The sequence below is a fragment of the Cheilinus undulatus genome, linkage group 21 (genome assembly GCF_018320785.1).
Source record: "Cheilinus undulatus linkage group 21, ASM1832078v1, whole genome shotgun sequence".
Classification (NCBI taxonomy): Eukaryota; Metazoa; Chordata; class Actinopteri; order Labriformes; family Labridae; genus Cheilinus; species Cheilinus undulatus.
This window is the reverse complement of record NC_054885.1, coordinates 8,412,382-8,434,018: the sequence shown is the minus strand read 5'-3', so window position 1 is coordinate 8,434,018 and position 21,637 is coordinate 8,412,382. Positions and strand designations below refer to the sequence as shown.

The window sequence follows — 21,637 nt, the reverse complement described above, 5'->3', positions numbered from 1 at the left end:
CTGGAATTTGACTCCATTCTTTTTAGCAAAACTGCTCAAGATCTGTCGATGTATGCTTCGAGTCACTGTCTTGCTGGAAAATAATTCTCCCAAGCTGTAGCTCTCTTGCAGACCAAATAAGATTGTCTTCCTGAAATCATTTTACCCTCAACCTTTACAAGTCTTCCAGGGCTGGCTGCTGAGAAGCATCCCCACAGCATGATGCTGCCACCTCTGTACTTCACAAAAAGCTCCATTTTGGTCTCATCAGACCAAAGCACATTCTCCCTCTTGATCATGGAGTCTCCCACATGCCTGCTGCTGAACTTTAGTCCACATTTAATGAATTTTCTTCAGCAGCGGCTTTCTACCATAAAGCTTTGACTGGTGAGGAACCCCGGACAACAGATGTTGTCTGCAGAGTCTCTCCCATCTCAGCTGCTGAAGCTTGTATCTCCTTTAGAGTAGTCATAGGTGTCTTGGTGGCCTCTCTCACTAGTCTCCTTCTTGCACGCTCACTCAGTTTGTGAGGATGGCCTGATCTAGGCAGATCTACACATGTGCCATATTCATTCCATTTCTTGATGATGGATTTAACTGAACTCTGGGGGATGGTCAGCACTTTGGACATTTGTTTGAATCCATTCCCTGACTGATACTTTTCAGTAACATTTTGTCCAAGGTGCCTGGAGTGTTCTTTTGTCTTCATGGTGTAATGGTAGCAAGGAATAATGATAAACCAGTGACTGGACCTTCCAGACACAGGTGTCTTTATGCTACAGTCACTTGGGACACATTCACTGCTACTAATAACCAAGATGTTCTTTTTCAGTTTTACAGAGACAGCCTCCACCTCTAAACGAAGACCATGGGCAATGACAACAGTAGTTCTACACGTGAGAGGGATGAAGAGACAGAGAAAGAAATTGAAGAGTTTAAGAAAAGTATTGATAAAGGTCCAGATCTTAAAGTCAACAAGAGCATTGTGATGTTCAGCAGTCTGACTTCTACAGAAAGTCTGAAACTACACTATGAAAAGCGGCGAATGGAGACCGGAGACTGCGCTGCAGACTGGATCAAGAGCCTGGCTGAAAAGCTCGGTGCTTTCACATCAGAGCCTGAACTGGCAGGGCTTGGAGCGCTGGCTGTCGCTGTCCTCATCGACATCCTTTCATCCAGTCCAACTGAGGAGAGCATCAAAGAGGCTCTGCGGTCTGTGTTTGCTGAGGAGAAGGCCTCTGAGGTCTGGGATCTGATCGACGAGTGTCTGAAAAGATACAACATGCACATCAATCACAAAAAAGAGCTGAGGAGTGACATCAAGCGCGTCGAAGAACAGCTGAGTGTGGCTCTTACCAAGCTGAAGAACTCCATAGTGAGGGATGGACACGTGACCAATCAAGCCGTGAAGATCTGGGTGAACGGGGCAGCCTTCCACATCCAGATGCTGATTCACCTGGAGAGACTTGGAGGGACTCAAAATTGTGACCCCATAAAGAGTCTCATCAAGGTTTACAAGACAGACTTGGATGCAGTGTTCAAAAAGCATGAAGAAATGATAAAAGGAAAGTGCAGCTGGTCTTATTATGAGGAAACTTCCGCTTTCTCGGGAATGACATATCATTGGGATACATATCTGGTTAACGAAGAGTCTGTGTGTCATTTGATAGGGGACGCATCCTCTGACCAATACCTTCAGGCCTATTATGATGAGAGGTATGGGAAGCAGAAGAGTGAGATTAAGAAACACTTCGGTGATGTAGAAGTAAATCTGCTAGAGCTGATTCATCAAAGAGGCTCTCTAGATATCAGGAGAGACCTTGGGAAAGTGCAGTGTGTCCTATGCTGAAGATCAAGGGATTAGCGCAAGATAAATCAACATTTTAGCAACAAAAAATGTTGAGTTGGTTTGTTAAAGAGGAGCTAAAGATGTAAGAAGATGAATAGACAGAAAAAATTGAGAAACAGTATCTGATTATTTCAACCAAACTATGATTGACTGACAATGTGAAATAAAACTCTTCATATGATTTTGACTAAAATGAGATTTCTTAGCTATGCTGTTCTGTTATCTACATATCTGAGTTGGTTTTAGCAACATGAGCTTTAGCGAATGTAGCTTAAGCTTACTTAGCTATGTAGATATGTAGCTTACATTGCTGCTTTGTAAGCATAGCATTGACTACATTAGCTATGCTGCTCTGTTTTGTACGTGGCTGAGTTGGCTTTAGGTACATGTTCTTTAGCAATGTGAGCTTTAGCAACATGAGCTTTAGCCAGTGAAGATGTAATGTAGACATGTAGCTTACATAGCTGCTTTGAGAGCTTTGCTTTAGCTTTTTGAGCTGTTAGCTACATAGCTATGTTTGCAATGCCATTCTGTTATCTACATAGCTTTAGCACTTCAAGCTTTACTATATGTAGTCAAAGCTAACATAGATAAGCTTGCTATATATTTGATGTTATCAATCAAGTCAATTTAGCTAAGTTATCTTTAAAAACATGAGCTTTAGCAAATGTAGCTAATGCTGTAAAAACATGACAAAAGATAAATCTAATGAGAAACAAAAATATTTGATTGATTGACAGTGTGAAATAAAACTCTTCATTTAGATGTGTTTTTAAACTAAAATGAGAATTCTTAGCTACATTCTTCTGTTATTTACATAGCTAAGTTGGCTTTGGCAATATGAGCTTTAGGGAATATAGCTTAAGCTTACGTAATTATGTAGATAAAGCTCATGTAGCTAAAGCTTACTTAGCTATGTAGATAATATATATATATATATATATATATATGTAGTTTACATAGCTGCTTTGAGCTTAGCTTTAGCTTTGTGAGCTATGTAAGCTACATAGCTATGTTAGCAAGGTAGTTCTATTTTCTACATAGATGATGAGGTGGCCTTAGGGACGTGTTCTTTAGCAATGTGAGCTTAAGTAACATGAGCTTTTGCAAAATGAGCTTCAGCCAATGTAGCCAAGACTAACTTAGCTATGTAGATAATGTAGCGATGTAGCTTTTATTTCTGCTTTGTGAGCATTGCTTTAGCTTTGTGAGTTGTTAGCTACATGGCTTTAGCAAAGTCATTCTGTTATCTACATAGCTTTAGCAACTTGAGCTTTAGTTAATATAGCGAAAGTTTACATACCTAAGCTATCTATGTATTTGATGTTACATCACAAGTCAATTTCGCAAACTTATCTTAAAAACATGGGCTTTAGCCAATGTAGCTAAAGCTATGACACTATCCTCTTCATTTAGATATGTTTCAAACTAAAATGAGATTTGTTACCTCAGAGAAAGAACGAAATCTTTACAAAATTTGTGTAAAAGTCAGACACCATGTTTGAGATGGGACAGATTTATACAACAGCTTAAATGACTCAGAGATTTCTCAACAATGAGCAGTGTTCACTGTTTGAACACATGCACTCCTGGAAATTTCTAGAACATTCCAGGCAGGCTGGCTCTGAATTTGGAGTTGCTTGTTCACACGTCCTCACAGCCTTTCCAAGAATGATGCAGAAGTGGTGTTAGTGCTTTGTTCTAAAATGTAATTATGCCATCTGCATGTGCTTCGCTACATTTAGCTACGACTGTTAATCATTAGCATAACGGAAAGGTAAGAAATGTTGATAAACAGAAACTGAAAGTTGTAAACTGTGTGTAATGTTTAAATTTAACAAAATAAAGTTGTTAATGACTGTTCAACAGACCTAGGTCTCCTTGCCAGATTTTTATTTTTTTTTATAATCCTCCATATGTTTTCTTCTGGTGAAAGGTAACTGCAGGGAGGCCAGTTCAGCGCCCACTCTTCTGTGAAGCCATGCTGTTGTGATGGATGTGGTTTAGCATTGTCTTGATGAAATCTGCAAAGCCTTCCCAGAAAGAGATGCTGTCCGGAAAACAGAAAAGCAAAAGACATAAAAAGAAATTCAGCCATTTTCTTTTCAGAGTTTGTTTCTTCATTTTACCATTTTAATTCAAAAAAGGAAAAATGGGTTTATTAGTTTTACCGTTCTGGCCAAAAACCAAAGCCAAGTGAAGCTGGCTGTTTTCTTAAGTTCAGTCAAATGCCCTTTCAAAAAAGATTATACTTTGGTACTCTGACTGGAATGCACCTTTATGTATCTTATTTACATTTTCTTTTCATTGATGCTGTTTTTAAATGTGCATTATAATCCACCAGACCCTGCATGTGTCACTAATAAAGGGGCCACATGAGGGGGTCAACGTGTCAGTCAGCATCTCTGTCTATGTACTGACTATTTATTATTGTTTATGACACTTCCTGTTTGCTGTTTGTGAATGCATTTATGGTCTGGATAGACAGCAAAAATTGAATTGCCCCTTTGTGATGAATAAAAGTGGCTGAATGTGAACCTGAATTTGATTGACAATACACAACAAAATGCCCTCCTTTCACACGCAATGTAAATATCATCATAAAAAATACAGAGCATCAACCTCTTATATTTCCCTAACTGCAGTCAGACATTTCTAGAATTTCTCAGGTAATGAAGGCGCCTGCTTGAGTTTAAAGAAATCTTCCTAGACACTTCTGTAAATGCAGTTATCATTGTAACACAAATAAATCGATCAGCCAAAGTCTGATCCAGACCTGCATCTGTCCTCATCATGTAAATCCTGTTCTTTTTCCTTCTCAAGTCTTATCTGCAGACCCAGGAGCAGACTTCTTTAAGTCAAGGATTATTTTAAGACGTTTTCTTAACTGAATATACATTTAATTGCCTGCATTTTTACTATTGAGATCAACTGTGCCTTATAGCACAGCTGTGCAGCAGGGGGCGCCACCAGACTGTGTTGGAGAGGGGCCTGCAGTACTCTTTTAGTGCAGTTTTATCTTTATACCAAAAGTATAAATGAGAGGGTAGCTTGCTCTAACATAAATCTAACACCTGCCTCTATCAGCAGCCTCACTTATGTAAGAAGAACTGATTTTAGCAGAGTCCTAAAGGACATATTGTGTTAGTACTGATTTGTTTCAGTTTCATTTTCAAAGATCAGTTTAAAGTTGTTGAGTCATCAGACTGAGGCTGGACCCGAGATCACGTCTGGGTGTCTTTGTGAGCAGAGGTAACGCTTCTTAATGAATAGTTTATCAGAATGTACTCACAGGATAGCATTTTGTGAGTTTACAGGTGTAGGGACCAAATGAGAATTGGCTTATTCATTTAGGACCTGCCTTATCAATAGTTCATATGTAAGGTTATTTAAATGTTGACATATTTACAGTGTATGTACATTCAATATATTTCATATTGGATATATTTCATGGATAATAATTTAGTTAAAAAGGGACTTTCATGGTTATTTCTTATTTACATATATTTAGAATTCATTAGTTCAAAAGGTTAATGAGACACAGACAGACAATGTGTGATAAAAACGTTTTATTTAGAACTGCTCCAGTCTGGTCAGGTGACCTACTTAGTTTGCTACGCAGCGTAAGCTGGTGTGGGCGGAGAGATGAAGCCAGCTCAGCATAGAAGTGAGACAGTTTTTGACCGTGCGACCTGACTCTTATGTACAACTTTCTGTTATTAAAGTTGTAAACTACAAGTTGTTGTCCTGTCGTTCGCGTTCAAGACTCATCGTTACTCTGGCTTCAAGGTGTTTTGTTTTTAGAAGATGTTTTTTGAGAATACACCTATAACAGGTATTCCATAATATGCATTTCATAATATTACCAGTGTTAATTTCATTGAAATAAAACTATGACTAAAAATATTCATTGACAGCCTTTTTTTCATGACAAAAACTAGACTAAAACTAACAAAAAAAGATCTGGGATGACTAAAACTGACAAAAACGAAGTTTAGTTTTTGTCAAAATGACTAAAACTAGACTAAAATGTAATTTTGTCGTCGTCTGACATTCAAAATAAGTGATAATTCTCCACTGTGGGTAAATCTGTCAAAAAACAATGCATCTGTAGCTATTCTGTCTCTCAGCTGTAGAAAGCAGGGACCCCAGGTTTGGCAGGGTGCAGAGAACACACTACCATGATTTGGTACCAGATTTAGGCAAGAAAATAAATGCTTGGACTAAAAGTAAAGACTAAAATGTGAGGACTTTTTATGGACTAAAACAAGACTAAAACTAAATGAACAGAAATGACTAAAAAGTGACTAAAACTAAAATGAATTTAATTTAAAGACTAAAACTAAGAGTAAATCTTGAAATAGCTGACAAAATTGACACTGTCTTAAACCTCTATATGCTTTTCAGCATTGACAGTGCCTCTATAGATGTCTAAGCTGCCCACATTATAGGCAACCATCAGAGATACAGGCTTTTGAACTGTGCGCTGAAAACAAGCTGGATCTTTAGTCCATTTTAACATTTTGATTCATCTTACCACAGAACAGTTTTCCATTTGCTTCAGTCCATTCTAAATGAGCTGTCTGGTCTGGTCTGGTCTGGTCTGTCCACAAAATTGGCTGGGTCCCTGAAAAACCCAGAATAGGGGCCCTCTCCACTTTTGATCTATTGATGATATCAGTGTGTGTTGGATCAGAGGCATTGGTGCTAGCATAATGGCTAACACTTCATTTGGGGCACAACTTGTGTCAAACTATTACTTGGTTCTGTTGAAATTACATATTCATGCCACTTTTTAACCCCCTTTCACCACTTTTTGCCCAATTTGTATTACTTTTGCATCTTTTTGCGGCTTTTAACCAATCTTTGCAACTTTTTTTGTCCCTATAGACCAGTGGATCTAAACTGGTCCAGCCTCAGGACCCACCAGTCTGTCTTACTACAGATCGTGACCCAAGTTTCCAAAAAAAATTCAAGAATCCATGTTTAGTTAATTGAATATGCTGCAGTTGAGAGCATGATTTGACTAAAACACCTGTTATACAGAAGAAAAGGGACAAAACCGGCAGATTTTATACTCTCTTTCCCCATCATTATGTGTAAATTTTTGCCCATTTTCCAGAGAACTTGTGAAATTACTTCAATATCATGGGAAAATGTTTTAAAACTCTGTTGTGCTTAATAATGTGGAACAGTGCATTTTGGGGTTTTTAATTTTATTTTTTTAAATAATGGCTATCATTATGAAATTAGTTCAAAAACATTTGAATTATGCTCCAACGGCTGGCTTGAAAAATATTCTGTCATTTGCATTAATATTTAGGAAAATAAGAGAAAATGTCATTTGCATAATAATGTGGAACGCCGTGTACAACATAGTGATTATTCCTGCTAGTAGATTTTTTTGATCATTAAAATGAATGTCTAGTGTAGTTTTAGTAATTTTCTTGAAAAGTTGAGAGAATTTGCTCATAAATCTTAAAAAAATTTGAGGGAATTCAGATATTTTAGAGAATTTGCTTGGAAATTTCAAGTAAGGAAATTTGGGGAGAATGTTTTATATTTAGGAGAGTTTCAGTGGAAGTTCTGGAGGAAATTTGCTTTGAATTTCTTTGCATTTCTTTTTTTTATGGGAATTTGGAAAATTTGTTTGAAAATGTCCAGGCGTTTTCATTAGAATTTGGGAAATTTGTTGTTATTTTTAATTTTATTTAATCTTGTTTTATCATATATTATTTAAGCCTATCTTTTCTTAGCTTATCAGATTGCATTTTATCTGTCTTATGCCCCTTTATCTTATCTTATCTCATTTTATCTTATCTGATCTTATCTTGTCTTATGGCCCTATCTTTTAGCTCATCTGTGCTGGACTAGGTATAACATCTAAGACTTTAAATTAACTTGCCAGTGTGGCTTTTTGCAGGTTTTTCTTTTTTTTTTAATTCGGCTGTCAAATAACTATCATTTTTGATAACCATCTCTGCATTTCTGTAGTAAATTGCTATTAAGCTTAACGTTTAACATTGAAAGTGTTCATCATTCTATCTGTATGTGTAGAAGTGATTGCAGCTTTTTAAAAATGGGCCTCATTCACCAGCATCTTCCCAAGAGTCAGAAGTCAAAGTTATGAGATTAAAAAGCTGAAAATATGATTTTGACTTTCATCTCATAATTTTGACTTTTTATCCCACAATTTCAACCTTTTTTCCTCATTATATCGATGTCTTATCTCACAATTGTGACTTTTTATCTTATTATTTCTACTTTTCTCATAATCATGACTTTTCTCTCTCAATTACTCTTATTATTATTATTATTATTATTATTATTATTAAAATTGCCTAACTTTCATTTTTATTTTTTTTTAAGTGGCATGAATGGGCTTCCATAAATGGGCCATCTTTCTACGTTTCTATAAATAGACTGTTATTTAACTTTCCATTAATAGACTTGTTTACTTGTGCAGATCTGGTGTCACTTTCATTTTGACCGATCCATTTTATAAAGCAGACATTAAACCCTCAGCAGAGACAAAGGGAGATCACATCTGGACACATATCGGTGAGCAAAGACTAAACTTTTGATGCAACTTTTGTTACTAATCAGACAGTTCTCATTCTAAGCTTGTATTTCATTTAGAAAACAAGGGCCTGACTTTTTCAGTCGCCATAAGCAGGTGGATTTCAGCCCTGGCTGGTAACAGAAAGACCCCAAACCACTTTGGTGAGTTGAAATTATAACTGACACACTTCACTCTGACTCTATCTGGCTGAAAGTGACAGAACTGAATTAGATGTCTTTGACAATGTCATAAATGTTGGCGCATTTTTCCTTAAATGCCACAGGGCTAGGCCTTTCTGTGCGGCATTACATACTGCTCGACCACAGCAGAACAAAGCCTCTTGCATACTGCATAGACTTAGTAAAATGATGACACTCCCTTAAAGTTTAGAGGCTCCTTTCTATATGTACTCCTCATAATGTTGTTGATTTGTTGCTCAATGACTTAATATGTGAGAAACATGATCATATTTATCATTCATGCACAAACTTTATTTAATCCGGTTTTTTATTCTTTTATTTCCAGAAACCACACACCCACATCATCCATAAACACAATCCTCCGGCTTTATCTGAGTGAATTAGTGAGCGGAAACTCAAAGAGAGTGTGTGTGACTGGAGTCATTTCCTCATATTCCTGTTCTGACTGGACAACCTGTGACGACTGCAGATATATTGAACCAAAATATTCAATTTCTTCATCACTAAGGTCACAAGAGTGGTATTCAGCAACCATCATCTCTTTCACACTTTGTCTGTATTCCAGGTTGTGCTTCCAGCAGACGGGGGACGCATGCAAAGCATTCTGGGAACCCAATACATCAGCAGCACCTTCTAAGAAAAATAAACTGTAGTTTATTGTACTGTACATAAACCTTATGAAGTTAAGTTTAAAGGAAAGCCAACTCATTTAAAAAAAAAACATAAGCAATGCACATGTGTTTATGGATTTATGAATTATGTTGTTTCCTCACATTTTAGCTCCACTCAGCAGGGAATTGAAAGAGAAATGCAAGAAAGGGAGGAAGAGGGAGGATGCACAACTTAGCAAATGAGAAATCCTTCACTTCACAGCGACAAAGATCAACATATCATCGAGCAATATCAACAAGAGAATCGGTCTCCGAACAGTTAAAGTGCCACAAATAGAATGAAATAAATTGCACAGCAAAATGGACATTGTTAGTTTAACTCATATAGAGAGTTAAATTTAACCCTTAGATTGCACTTTTGAAAGTGTCAGAGCTGCCATAACTCCGTAAATCTGTGGTCTCTGGCAAGAACAAAGCAGAGAGTCAACCTCATAGCAAGGTGACACATTCTGATAAGGATAAACACCATGTGTCCTTTAAAGAGGGGGTATTATACTTTTCTGATTTTTAAAACATAAATATAAAGTCACAATGTTGGGTGTCCATACTTCACGTATGTAAATTTTCAAACCGCAAGATGAACGTATGTGGGAATCACTGCAAGATCTTCCCGAGACGAGATTTCGAAGGAGCGAACTGATGCTGCCAGCAAGGCCGAACAGACCCCCCCCCCCCCCCCACACACACACACACACACACACACAAGATGAACAGAGATGAATAAATACACCGCTAAATGAGGTGAGGGATTAGTCCAGCATTGTCAAAGCCATTTAGTAACACAGTAATTCAACACTTACCAAACAGATACATCCCACTCTGTCCTTCGCTGCTGCTGGTTTAAATAGGTTAAAATAAGGGTTTTTCAGGATGCCAGTGTGAGAAACATGAGGAGTTTTTTGAGCTGTAAACCATGTAAAGCTACTACGTGGGTATCAGAGAGATGTGTAAAGCTTTGAAAAAAGGCATAATACCCCCACTTTAAGAGCTCTTAAAGTCAAGGGCGGAAACTCTAACTCAGTGGATAACTTCACTTCACTCATGGAGTGATAAAAGAATGCCTCTAAGATAAAAGAAAAACAACAAACTACCAGAAGTATGAGCAAAAGAACCTCAGCAGGAATCACTGAACATCAGGCAACATCCATACACAACTAAACACATCGAAGCACTTTGCCCATGGGCATGAAGGCAACTCACAGAATAATAAACAATTCTATTAAAGGTGCAGTGTGTAATATTTAGCCTAGTAGCATTTAGCTGAACAAACTTGGTAAAATAAAGCAAAACATTTCTAACATGGTCTATCTAAATAAGTGTTTAGTCATTTAAATTCAAAAATAGCTATTTTGGAAAAAAACTCAGAATAAACCTTTAATTCATACATAGGGAGGGTCCCCTCAATGGATGCCGTCATTTTGGATTTTTACATGTTTCCATGGTAACATAGAGGAAAAAAAGGAAAAGAGGATTAATAAAGTTTAAAAAAATGTAGTGAAAAGGGGTTTAAAGTGTCAAAAAATGGATAAAAGAGTGGGTAAAACATGCCGGAAAAGGAGTTAAGAGGGGTTAAAATCTTGCAAAAAATGGTAAAAGAAGAAAAAAATTGGCAAAAAGTATCGAAAAGGGGTTAAAAGTTTCAAAAATGGGGGATGGATAGAGATAGATCTCACTGGTAATGACTGGTAAAATGTCCTGCGTTTTGAAAGAAAATACAAATACTACTAAAATAATATTTCAATCAGACCAAATATTTCTTTAATTTTTGTGTATTTGAAAGTCTGGCCCCCAGGGTTTCTGTTCAGAATAAATCTGGCCCTTGTGCAAATGTACTTGATGACCCCTGGCCTAAAGTGTGCTAAAACAATTAAGTTCAAAGTTGAATGTAAAGTAAATTCAATATGTACAACCCCAATTCCAAAAATGTTGGAGCGCTGCGCCCAAGGCTTTAGCAGCAGGTTTCTTAAGTTTAGAGTTTCATAAATCTGATCATGGTTTAGTCATTATTCAAGAATGGATGTCTTCAAAAGCATCTTATCATGACTTGGTTTAAATCACATTGTGATCTGATGGGAGGACGACTTTTTTAAGCACCGTACTTTATTTGTTGCTCTGGTAGAATTATGTTGTTCACACTAAATTCTGTCTCTGTTCCAGTGTCTCAGACTCAGGCTGTTTTTTATGCTCATGTCTCTTATCTGGATGCAAATGTTGCTTTCTGTTTTCCTGCTCTGACCACAGTCTACTTTAATTTTTGTTTTATCAGAAAAAATGCACTAATAACCAAGATGTTCTACTTTTTTTCAGTGTTACAGAGACAGCTTCCACCTCTGATCCAACCCTTAAAAGAAGATAATGGGGAATGACAACAGCAGCTCTAGAAGCAACCTCAGCGAAAGGGCTAAGAAAGATATTGAAGAGTTTAAAAAAAAAATTGATAAAGGTCCAGATCTTAAAGTCAACAAGAGCGTTGTGATGTTCAGCAGTCTGACTTCTACAGAAAGTCTGAAACAACACTATGAAAAGCTGCAAAAGGAGGCCAGAGACTGCACTGAAGACTGCATTAAGAACCTGGCTGAAAAGCTCGCTGCCTTCATGTTAGACCCTGAACTGGCAGGGCTTGGAGCTCTGGCTGTGGCTGTCCTCATCGAAATCATTTCATCCAGTTCACCTAAGGAGAGCGTCAAAGAGGCTCTGCGTTCTGTGTTTGCTGAGGAGAAGGCCTCTAAGGTCTGGAATCTGATAAACGAGTGTCTGAAAAGATACAACATGTACATCGCTGACAGAGAAAACCTGTGGAAGGAAATCAAGGGCATTGAAAAACAGCTGAGCCAGGCTCTCACCGATCTGAAAGACTCCATTGTCGTGAACGGTCATGTGTCCCATCAAGCCGTGAAGATCTGGGTGAACGGGGCAGCCTTCCACATCCAGATGCTGATTCACCTGGAGAGACTTGGAGGGACTCAAAACTGCGACCCCATAAAGAATCTCATCAAGGAATACAAGGAAGACTTGGATGCAGTGTTCAAAAAGCATGAAGAAATGATAAAAGGAAAGTGCGACTTCCTTAATGATCTGTCAAAGTGCGGTTTCTATGCACCGCCACAATTTTGGGATACATATCTACTTGACGAAGAGTCTTGTGGCTATTTGATTGGGTGCGGAAGCTCTGACCAATACATTCAGGCCTATTATGATGAGAGGTATGGGAAGCAGAAGAGTGAGATTAAGAAACACTTCAGTGAGGTAGAAGTAAATCTGCTAGAGCTGATTCATCAAAGAGGCTCTCTAGATATCAGGAGAGACCGTGGGAAAGTGCAGAGAAGATCAAGGGATTAGCGCAAGATAAATCAACATTTTAGCAACAAATAAAGTTGAGTTGGTTTGTCAAAGAGGAGCTAAAGATGTAAGGAGATGAAGAGACAGATAAATCTAATGAGAAACAAAAATATTTGATAGTTTCAACCAAACTATGGTTTTAGGATTGGACTTGACAGTGTGAATTAAAACTCTTCATATGATTTTAAACTAAAATGAGATTTATTAGCTATGCCGTTCTGTTATCTACATATCTGAGTTGGTTTTAGCAATGGAGCTTAACTTGATTAAGTTACGTAGATATGTAGCTTACATTGCTGCTTTGTAAGCATATCTTTGGCAACTTTGGATACGTTGTTCTGTTATTTACGTGGCTGAGTTGGCTTTAGGTACATGTTCTTTAGCAATGTAGCTTTAGCAACACGATCTTTAGCCAATGAAGCTAAAATGAACTTAAGCTATTTAGATAACATAGGTAGCTAACATTGCTGCTTTGTGAGCTTAACTTTAGCTTTGTGAGCTATGTTAGCTATGTAATTCTGTTATCTACGTAGCTTAAGCAACTTGAGAGTTAGCCAACTTAGCCAAGGCTAACTTAGCTATGTAGATAATGTAGAGATGTAGCTTTTATTTCTGCTTTGTAAGCTTTGCTTTAGCTTTGTGAGCTGTTAGCTATGTAGCGTTAGCAAAATCATTCTGTTATTTACATAGCTTTAGCAACCTGAGCTTTAGCAAATGTAGCTAAAGCTAGCATACCAAAGCTATTTATGTATTTGTTGTTATATCACAATTTGTCAATTTAGCGAAATTATCTTTAAAAATATGAGCTTAAGCAACTGTAGCCACTGCTGTGACATACAACTCTTTAGGTATGTGTTTAAAGTAAAATTATATTTGTGAGCTATGTTGTTCTCTTATTTACATAGCTGAGTTGACTTTAGCAACGTGAGCTTTAGAGAAAGTAGCTTAGCTATGTGTGTCTTACATTTCTGCATTGTAAGCCTAGCTTAGGCTATGTTAGCTACGCTGTTCTGTTAGCCAAGTGGCTGATTTGGTTTTACGAACATGTTCTTTATCAGTGTGAGTTTTAGCAACATGAGTTTTAGCAACATTATCCGTAGCCACTATATCTACAGCTAACTTAGCTATGTTGACAACGTAGATGTGTAGCTTAAAATCACTGCTACTTTGGTACTCTGGCTGGAATGCACCTTTATGTATTTTATTTACATTTTCTTTTCATTGATGCTGTTTTTAAATGTGCATCATAATCCGCCAGACCCTGCATGTGTCACTAATAAAGGGGCCACATGAGGGGGGTCAACGTGTCAGTGAGCATCTCTGTCTACTATTTATTATTGTTTATGACATTTTGTGAATGCATGTATGGTCTGGATAGACAGCAAAAACTGAATTGCCCCTTTAGGATGAATAAAGTTGGCTGAATGTGAACGTGAATTTAATTAAAAATACACAACAAAATGGCCTCCTTTCACTCGCAATTTAAATATCATCATGTATAGCTGGAAGAAAAATACAGAGCATCAACCTCTTATATTTCCCTAACTGCACTCAGACGTTTCTAGAATTTCTCAGCTATTGAAGAAGCCTGTTTGAATTGAAAGAAATCTTCCTAGACACTTCTGTAAATGCAGTTATTGTAAAGATGTGTTACAAATAAATCGATCAGCCAAAGTCTGATTCAGACCTGCATCTCTCCTCATGATGTAAATCCTGTTCTTTTTCTTTCTCAAGTCTTATCTGCAGACCCAGGAGCAGACTTCTTTAACTCAAAGATTATTTTAAGACGTTTTCTTAACTGAATACACATTTAATTGTCTGCATTTTTACTATTGAGATCAACCGTGCCTTATAGCACAGCTGTGCAGCAGGGGGCGCCACCAGACTGTGTTAGAGAGGGGCCTGCAGTACTCTTTTAGTGCAGTTTTATCTTTATACCAAAAGTATAAATGAGAGGGTAGCTTGCTCTAACATAAATCTAACACCTGCCTCTATCAGCAGCCTCACTTATGTAAGAAGAACTGATTTTAGCAGAGTCCTAAAGTTTTAGTACTGATTTGGTTTCAGTTTCATTTTCAAGGATCGGTTTAAAGTTGTTGAGTCATCAGACTGAGGCTGGACCTGAGATCACGTCTGGGCGTCTCTGTGAGCAGAGGTAACGCTTTTTAATGAATAGTTTATCAGAATGTACTCACAGGAAAGCGTTTTGTGAGTTTACTGGTTTTCCATAATGTTACCATTATATGTTGGGTGTTGATTCATAGCTAACACTGGCCTGCTTAAGGTTTCGGTGTTATTTTAATGTAACTAAACACAGCTATTCTTATCCTCAGCTGCTTAAATGATATCTTAATGCTACAGGCTTGTTGGTATAATGCAGTGTATGTTAGCTCTTCTATATGTTACAATAGCAGGCTAAAGCTAACTGGTGTAAACTTAGATAACTATACAGGGCGTGGGCCCTGTGTAAATAAAATGGGAGAATATCAGGAGGGAGAAAGGTTAGCCAAAATAATCTCAAGACTCAAAATATTCTAAAGTGACTATAAAGGTTACAAAATGTTTAGTATGGCTGGGCAATTAGTTGCAAATTAGATTAAATCGCAATATGGCCTGCTGCAATTTTCAAATCGCAGAAGTAGCAATATTTCTTTGACATGAAATGTGTCAAAATACCAGTTTAATACATCAATTTTTTGCAGCAGCAGAGAGTTTACGTACATTATGCAAACATTCAAGTTTCACTTTTTTATAATGGTTTACAAAAATCCTCCATTTTGTGTTTTATGTATAATAATCATAATAATATCTTGGATTTATATACTGCTTTTCAAGAAACCCAAGGACTCTTTACAAAAACATGTTTTTCTTAATCATCATAGGTTTTTATTAATCAACGAGTAACATAAAAATGATAGCACCTTCAAACAATATGAGCATAAATAGCTCAGTCTGTCTAAAACTGATGAAGCTTAGATACCTCATGAAAGTCATACCCCAGCTGTGATCAGCTGGTAGCCTGCCCCACCTCCTCCACCCCAGCCGCCTCCTTTATTGCTTAAAGCTTGTTGCACCTTCATATTCAGATCTATGCTGCTGTGGATTAATTGCTTTGGAAATAATGTCATTGTTTTCAATACACATGGTCTTATTTATGAAAGTATTTATTGTTTGAATTTGTCAAAAAATACATAACATTAGCCTAAGAACAATTGCATATTAAATCGCAATATTTGGGGGGAAAAAATCACAATTAGATTATTTTTGAAAATCATTCAGCCCTTATGTTTAGGAATAGGTACCGTAGTCCTGGGGTCTCTACAGTAGTTCAGAACTTAAGTTCCGACGATGGAGCGGAAGTAGATCAAATTCAGATGAGGACATTTTTTCCTCCTCAAGAGTTTTTTTTTTTTTTTAAAGTAAAACAGAGCAAGGGATATAAATACAGCTTTTCCAAATATCCTAGTTTTATTTTGGTTACTTTAATTATTTAACTTTACAGATAGACATACAGTTATTTCACAAAAAGTTAAACCACCTGGGTCTAAATCACAGACATAATATACAAAGACGCCTCATTGGCTGTGTTTGTCCGCTGCCGCGATACGTCAGTGTGTCCGCCATATTGCCAGAGGCAAGGCCGCCTCACAAGCACACCAGGAAACTTGAGATTATCTGAATAGGAGTGACATCAGATGCATCCAGCTGAGCCAGGCTCTCACCAATCTGAGGAACTCCATTGTGGTTGATGTGTCCCATCAGGCCGTGAAGATCTGGGTAAACAGGGCAGCCTTCCACATCCAGATGCTGATTCACCCGGAGAGACTCAAAACTGCGACCCCATAAAGAGTCTTATCAAGAATTACATGGTAGACTTGGATGCAGTGTTCAAAAAGCACAGAGAAATGTTGAAAGGAAAGTCTGGTTATAGCTTTATTTTACTATGTTTGGCGTTACAATGATGATTGATGAGGAGTCCACTTTGCACTGGATAGCATTCTAACCCTACAAACACTGCCTTGAGTTGCACTATGGTGAGAGGTATAGCAAGCAGAAACTTTAGCTTCTTTAGCATCTTCTTTAGCATTAGTTTTAGCATCCTTAGCTTCTCGACGTAAACTTAAAATACTACATGATACAACTCTCCTTATCAGTCCATCACCATGTTTTGAATCTCAGGCTAACAGGTTCAAACTGAGCTAACTTTACAGGACGGGGGTCCTGTGTAATGTTAAAGGGCTGGGAGAGAAACAGGAGGGGGACTGGTATGCCAAAATAAGCCACACCTCAGACACGACCAGAACATGAAAACAATTTACAAGCAATATCCATAAATGACTTAACAGTTTACAAATTTAAGAATTTTTTTTTTTTTTTGAACATGAAATTTAAGTAGCCGATACAGATACAGAGCTTATGGAAAGTATTTACCCCCTAAGATGGAGCCAAAGGTGTTCCTACTAAGTACTGACTTGAAAGGGGTGAATTTTTATGCAGCTGCTTATTTTACCTTACATATTTTGATTTAATTGGCACATATTTATAGAAATCTGTTTTCCCTCTGACATTAAACAGGGAAGGGGTTGTCAGAAAGCAAAATTATATTGACCATGATTGATTTAATAAGTCATTTAAAGGAGCAAAACTTCCAAGGAGGTAAATACTTTTAAAGGCACCGTATATACTAAAACTTATAACTTGTGCTAGAACTTAGAAGAAATAATGAGTTGCAGCTTTCTCGTATACAGATGTGAATATGATATTTACCAGTGTGGCACAATTTGGTTATAATGTGCAAATGTAATTATACTGGACAATATTGTGATTGCTTTTACGATATAATCTATAAATTGTATCATGAGTGTACTTGCTTGGTTATCAAGGAAAATGTAGCAAATACTGATAGATTAGACATGTTAGTTCCTTAACTGAAAAAATTCAAATACAAGTAGCGTAAAAAAATATACATATATATATATATATATATTTATATATACAAAACACACATTTTTTACAGAACTGCTTTAAAAATATCCTAATATTTTCCCAAAAATATTATTTTTCCTTTGAAAATACATTTAATAAAGGTACTCATACAAAGTGCAATGATGGCACTATTGTAAACTCAAAGATCTATTTGCAGGCATTTTTGGAAATCTTCATTAAGCCAATCTACCACACAGTTATCCCCAGCTTCTAGTTTTAAAAAGTCCATGCAAATATTGCGATTTAATATGCAATTGTTCTTAGGCTAATGTTATGTATTTTTTAACTGTGGCTTTCTTGATCATTTAAATCCTTGCCATACTGATATTGATACTGATACTTGGATGTGGGTCAGATCTTATACTTCAGTCCCTAAAACACACAAGTTTGAGGAAAAATAGATGAACACATTTCAGTCTTTAAAGCATTTTTAAGTTTAAGGAATGAGGATAAATAAAGACAATGACTTTAGCTGACCTAGGTTTGTTAGTCCAGCCTAAAACTCTAAAAACTTTATTGTTCATAGAGTCAACACTTACAGCCGATAGAGCCAGATTTGTAAGGCCAAGATGTTACTTGGAAATTTTGATACCTGGTGATGCAAATAGTTCACTTTATAAGCTCATATCTGTCATTACCAATATCTACAATAAACTCTGCAGGCTTCCTAGCGAGCTATGCCTTCATTCTGCAAATGTTTCCTCTATGAATGCAAAAAAATATATATGTATTTTTTAAATGTAAATTTCTCTCTTTTTTTACAGTAAGAGGGCATCTCTTTCCTGAGCTGGCGGTTTTGGCACATTCAGCAGACCAACTGGTAAATACATTTTTGTGCTTGCTCCAAATGTTGCTTTCCTGCTTTAATTTGTGTGCCTGAAAAAAGTCCCTAATGAAAACATTTGTTGCATCTTTTTTTCAGAAACAGACAGCTTCCAATTTTGTTAAAACCCTGAAAGTGAGACCATGGGTAATACCATGCCACTCCCACCTGATATTTTACTCGGAATTCTAAGTCCTCCTAAGCAGGATTATGAGATGTTTAGGAAAAGTGTCAAAGAAGGTCCAAATCTTAAAGTTAACAAGAGTATTGTGATGTTCAGCAGTCTGACTTCTACAGAAAGTCTGAAACAACACTATGAAAAGAGGCGAATGGAGGCCGGAGATTGTGCTGCGGACTGGATTAAGAGCCTGGCTGAAAAGCTCGCTGCCTTCACATCAGCTCCTGAACTGGCAGGGCTTGGAGCTCTGTCTGTCGCTGTCCTCATCGACATCATTTCATCCAGTTCACCTGAGGAGAGCGTCAAAGAGGCTCTGCGTTCTGTGTTTGCTGAGGAGAAGGCCTCTGAGGTCTGGAATCTGATCGACGAGTGTCTGAAAAGATACAGGATGCACATCAATGACAAAAAAGAGCTGGTTAGGGACATCAGACGTATCGAGGGCCAGCTGAGCCAGGCTCTCACCAATCTGAAGAACTCCATAGTGAGAGATGGACATGTGTCCCATCAAGTCCTGAAGGTCTGGGTGAACGGGGCAGCCTTCCACATCCAGGTACTGATTCACCTGGTGAGACTCGAAGAGACTCAAAACTGCGACTCCATAAAGAGTCTCATCAAGGATTACAGTGAAGACGTGGACGCAGTGTTTGAAAAGCACAAAGAAATGATAAAAGAGAAGTTTTATACTTGTCGTATTCAACCAAAACCGCAAAACTATCAAATGCTGGTGGATGATGAGGGTGAAAAGTACGTGATTGTATGTGGGTGCTCTGACAGATGTTTTGAAGTGTATTATGATGAGAAGTACTACAAGCAGAAACGTGAGATTAAGAAACATTTCAGTGATGTGGAAAAGAACCTCCCGGAGCTGATTCGTCAATCAGGATCTCTAGATTTGAGGGAGGGGGAGACAGATGAATCTGAAGAGATGCCAAAATAGGATTGGTATTTAGGTGCTGCTGTTAGTAGATTTATTATCAGCCCATATTTACCAGGAAGTCTTCTTACAAAATTTGCTCAGATTTGTTAGCTGTGCAAAACAGATATAACAGTCCTAAATCATGCTTGCCTGACTAGGACAGCACTTAAGGCTATATTTTGTTCACTAATGTTCTGAAGTCAAAGCAGTGTTACAGTGAATTTAAACATTTCAGTTTTTGCAGAATGAAAGACTTTGTTCGTTGGGTGACAATAAGAGAGAAGTGAGTTGAATTAGAATCAATTAAGAATCATTTCAAATAACTTCTAGGTCAGTAGTATATTTTTGTTTCCTGATATAAATCAAGTTTTTCATTATTAAAATAACACATCTAAAGATCCCTTGTTTGCCAAAGTTGTGCATTCTTGGTATTTACCCAATAGGCTTTTCTCCTGTTGAGGCCCAGCGCGCATTAATAGAGTTATGTCTCTTACAAGCTAAAAGGGCAATTGCTATAGAATGAAAAAATGTAAGTAAACCAAGAATGAATCAATATATTAAGGACAGAATCCCACACATTTATCAAATTACACTATCTGTATCATCCTAACCTTTGCTGAATGTATGTCTGTTACACTCATGTTCCTACGTTTGTATGTATACGCCTTTATATGTTATGGAGATGCATGTATAGATCTACGTATATATGTGAATATATGTATGTCTTTGTGTGTACATAAGTGTGTATTAATTTATATTATTTAATTTTATTAATGTTGCAACTTGAAGGAAATAATGCATTTGTCAGACTGTTCATTATTTCATTAATGCCTTGTTTGTCACAATGAGATAACTCCAATAAAAAAATAGTCAAGTCTTTTTTATGTCTCCCTTTTCAACAAATTCAGCAGGAAAATTTATAAATATTTTCATGTTTTAAGTACTTTCTATAGCAGGTAGCTGTTCCAAACCCAGACCACTAAACTTTAACTCATGAATGTAATACGGAAATGATTAAGCAAATGCAAACTACATCACTGTAATGGCAGTTTTAAGATTTTACCTATGTACAAAATATCCTGCAATTTCATACCTCTTTGGATCTCTGACTATCCAGAAGAACAAAAGGCTTCAAAGAGAGTAAAATAGCTTTCATGATTTTGTTTGAAATGGGTTCAAGCTTCCTTGTCCAAGCTATTAACAAGTGAGCCTTCACAACAATAAACATACATTCAATTCATTGCATTGCTGCATTGTTATTTCTGTAACATTTGACAACATTTGAAATGTTTTACTGGGTAAATACTACACAAAATTCTAAAAAAGATGGGTCCCTTTGTAAAGTGTATGTTTTCCATGGTGTTTTAACAATAGTCTGTAAACATCTGGGAATATGCTGATTGAATATGATTGAATATGCTGCAGCTGGGAGCATGATTTAACTAAAACACCTGTTATGAAGAAGAAAAATACTCTCTTTCCCATCATTATCTGTCCATTTTTGCCAGTTTTCCAGAGAACTTGTGAAATTACTTCATTATCATGGGACAAGTAGTCATTTATTGTAAGAAGGGGAGATAAATTAGTTGAAATACTGATCAAACTTTTAAATTTTACAGTTAAACAGGGTAAAATAAAAGGTATCAATACATATGAGACTACTGTTTAACCAGTTTTCACCACTTTTAACCCATTTTTGGTAACTATTGTCTTCTCCCTTTTGGATAAGAAGGCTAACATTACTTTCCAAGTGTTTTAGTTAATGTGCCCATGGCACTTTAAACACTACCAAAAAAAAGGTTGTTTTAAGAAAGGGGGTTTACATTTGAAAATGGCAATTACTAGGGCATTAATAAATAAAATTATGTTTTTGTTGATATAATACGATCGAGGATAATTTAGGTTAAAAATAAATAGCTTATCTATCGATAAAAATTTGCGTAGACATGAATAAAACAGAACTACTCTTCTCCTTGAGCTATCATTCAAGTGTCTTTCCTCGCCTACATCTCCCATAATCCTCCTCTGCTCCAGAGCAACGGGCCACTCCACGTGCTCGGGGATTTAAACAAGCATCTACTCCACGGAGGTTTGAGAGGAGGGGCGAAAAGTGTGTCACTGGGGCACGAGGCTC

At 37.0% G+C, this 21,637-nt stretch overlaps 2 protein-coding genes across 6 annotated transcripts; both read left to right on the top strand.

Moving 5' to 3' along the window:
• Positions 1 to 5,035: 5,035 nt before the first annotated feature.
• LOC121529199 lies at positions 5,036 to 14,290 on the top strand. Of its 5 annotated transcripts, none has more exons than XM_041816946.1 (5): positions 5,036 to 5,080; positions 8,295 to 8,389; positions 8,468 to 8,551; positions 8,916 to 9,098; positions 11,569 to 14,290. In XM_041816946.1, the coding sequence occupies exon 5, from the start codon at positions 11,617 to 11,619 to the stop codon at positions 12,598 to 12,600; it is 984 nt and encodes a 327-aa protein (XP_041672880.1). In that variant the 5' UTR covers positions 5,036 to 5,080; positions 8,295 to 8,389; positions 8,468 to 8,551; positions 8,916 to 9,098; positions 11,569 to 11,616; the 3' UTR covers positions 12,601 to 14,290. The 5 variants fall into 5 exon arrangements, with proteins under 5 accessions (XP_041672880.1, XP_041672882.1, XP_041672879.1 ...); XM_041816948.1 differs by having other exon boundaries at positions 8,916 to 9,110; XM_041816945.1 differs by lacking the exon at positions 8,916 to 9,098.
• Positions 14,291 to 14,681: 391 nt separating this feature from the next.
• Positions 14,682 to 20,625, top strand: LOC121503687. The gene is made up of 3 exons (XM_041778210.1): positions 14,682 to 14,755; positions 18,351 to 18,406; positions 18,509 to 20,625. Exon 3 carries the CDS (start codon positions 18,553 to 18,555, stop codon positions 19,522 to 19,524), a length of 972 nt encoding a protein of 323 aa, XP_041634144.1. The 5' UTR covers positions 14,682 to 14,755; positions 18,351 to 18,406; positions 18,509 to 18,552; the 3' UTR covers positions 19,525 to 20,625.
• The last annotated feature ends 1,012 nt before the right edge of the window (positions 20,626 to 21,637 follow it).

What these genes read in the sequence shown, in the direction of transcription:
- LOC121529199 (XM_041816945.1), top strand. Translation starts at nt 11,617, where the DNA reads ATGGGGAATGACAACAGCAGCTCTAGAAGCAACCTCAGCGAAAGGGCT.
- LOC121503687 (XM_041778210.1), top strand. Translation starts at nt 18,553, where the DNA reads ATGGGTAATACCATGCCACTCCCACCTGATATTTTACTCGGAATTCTA.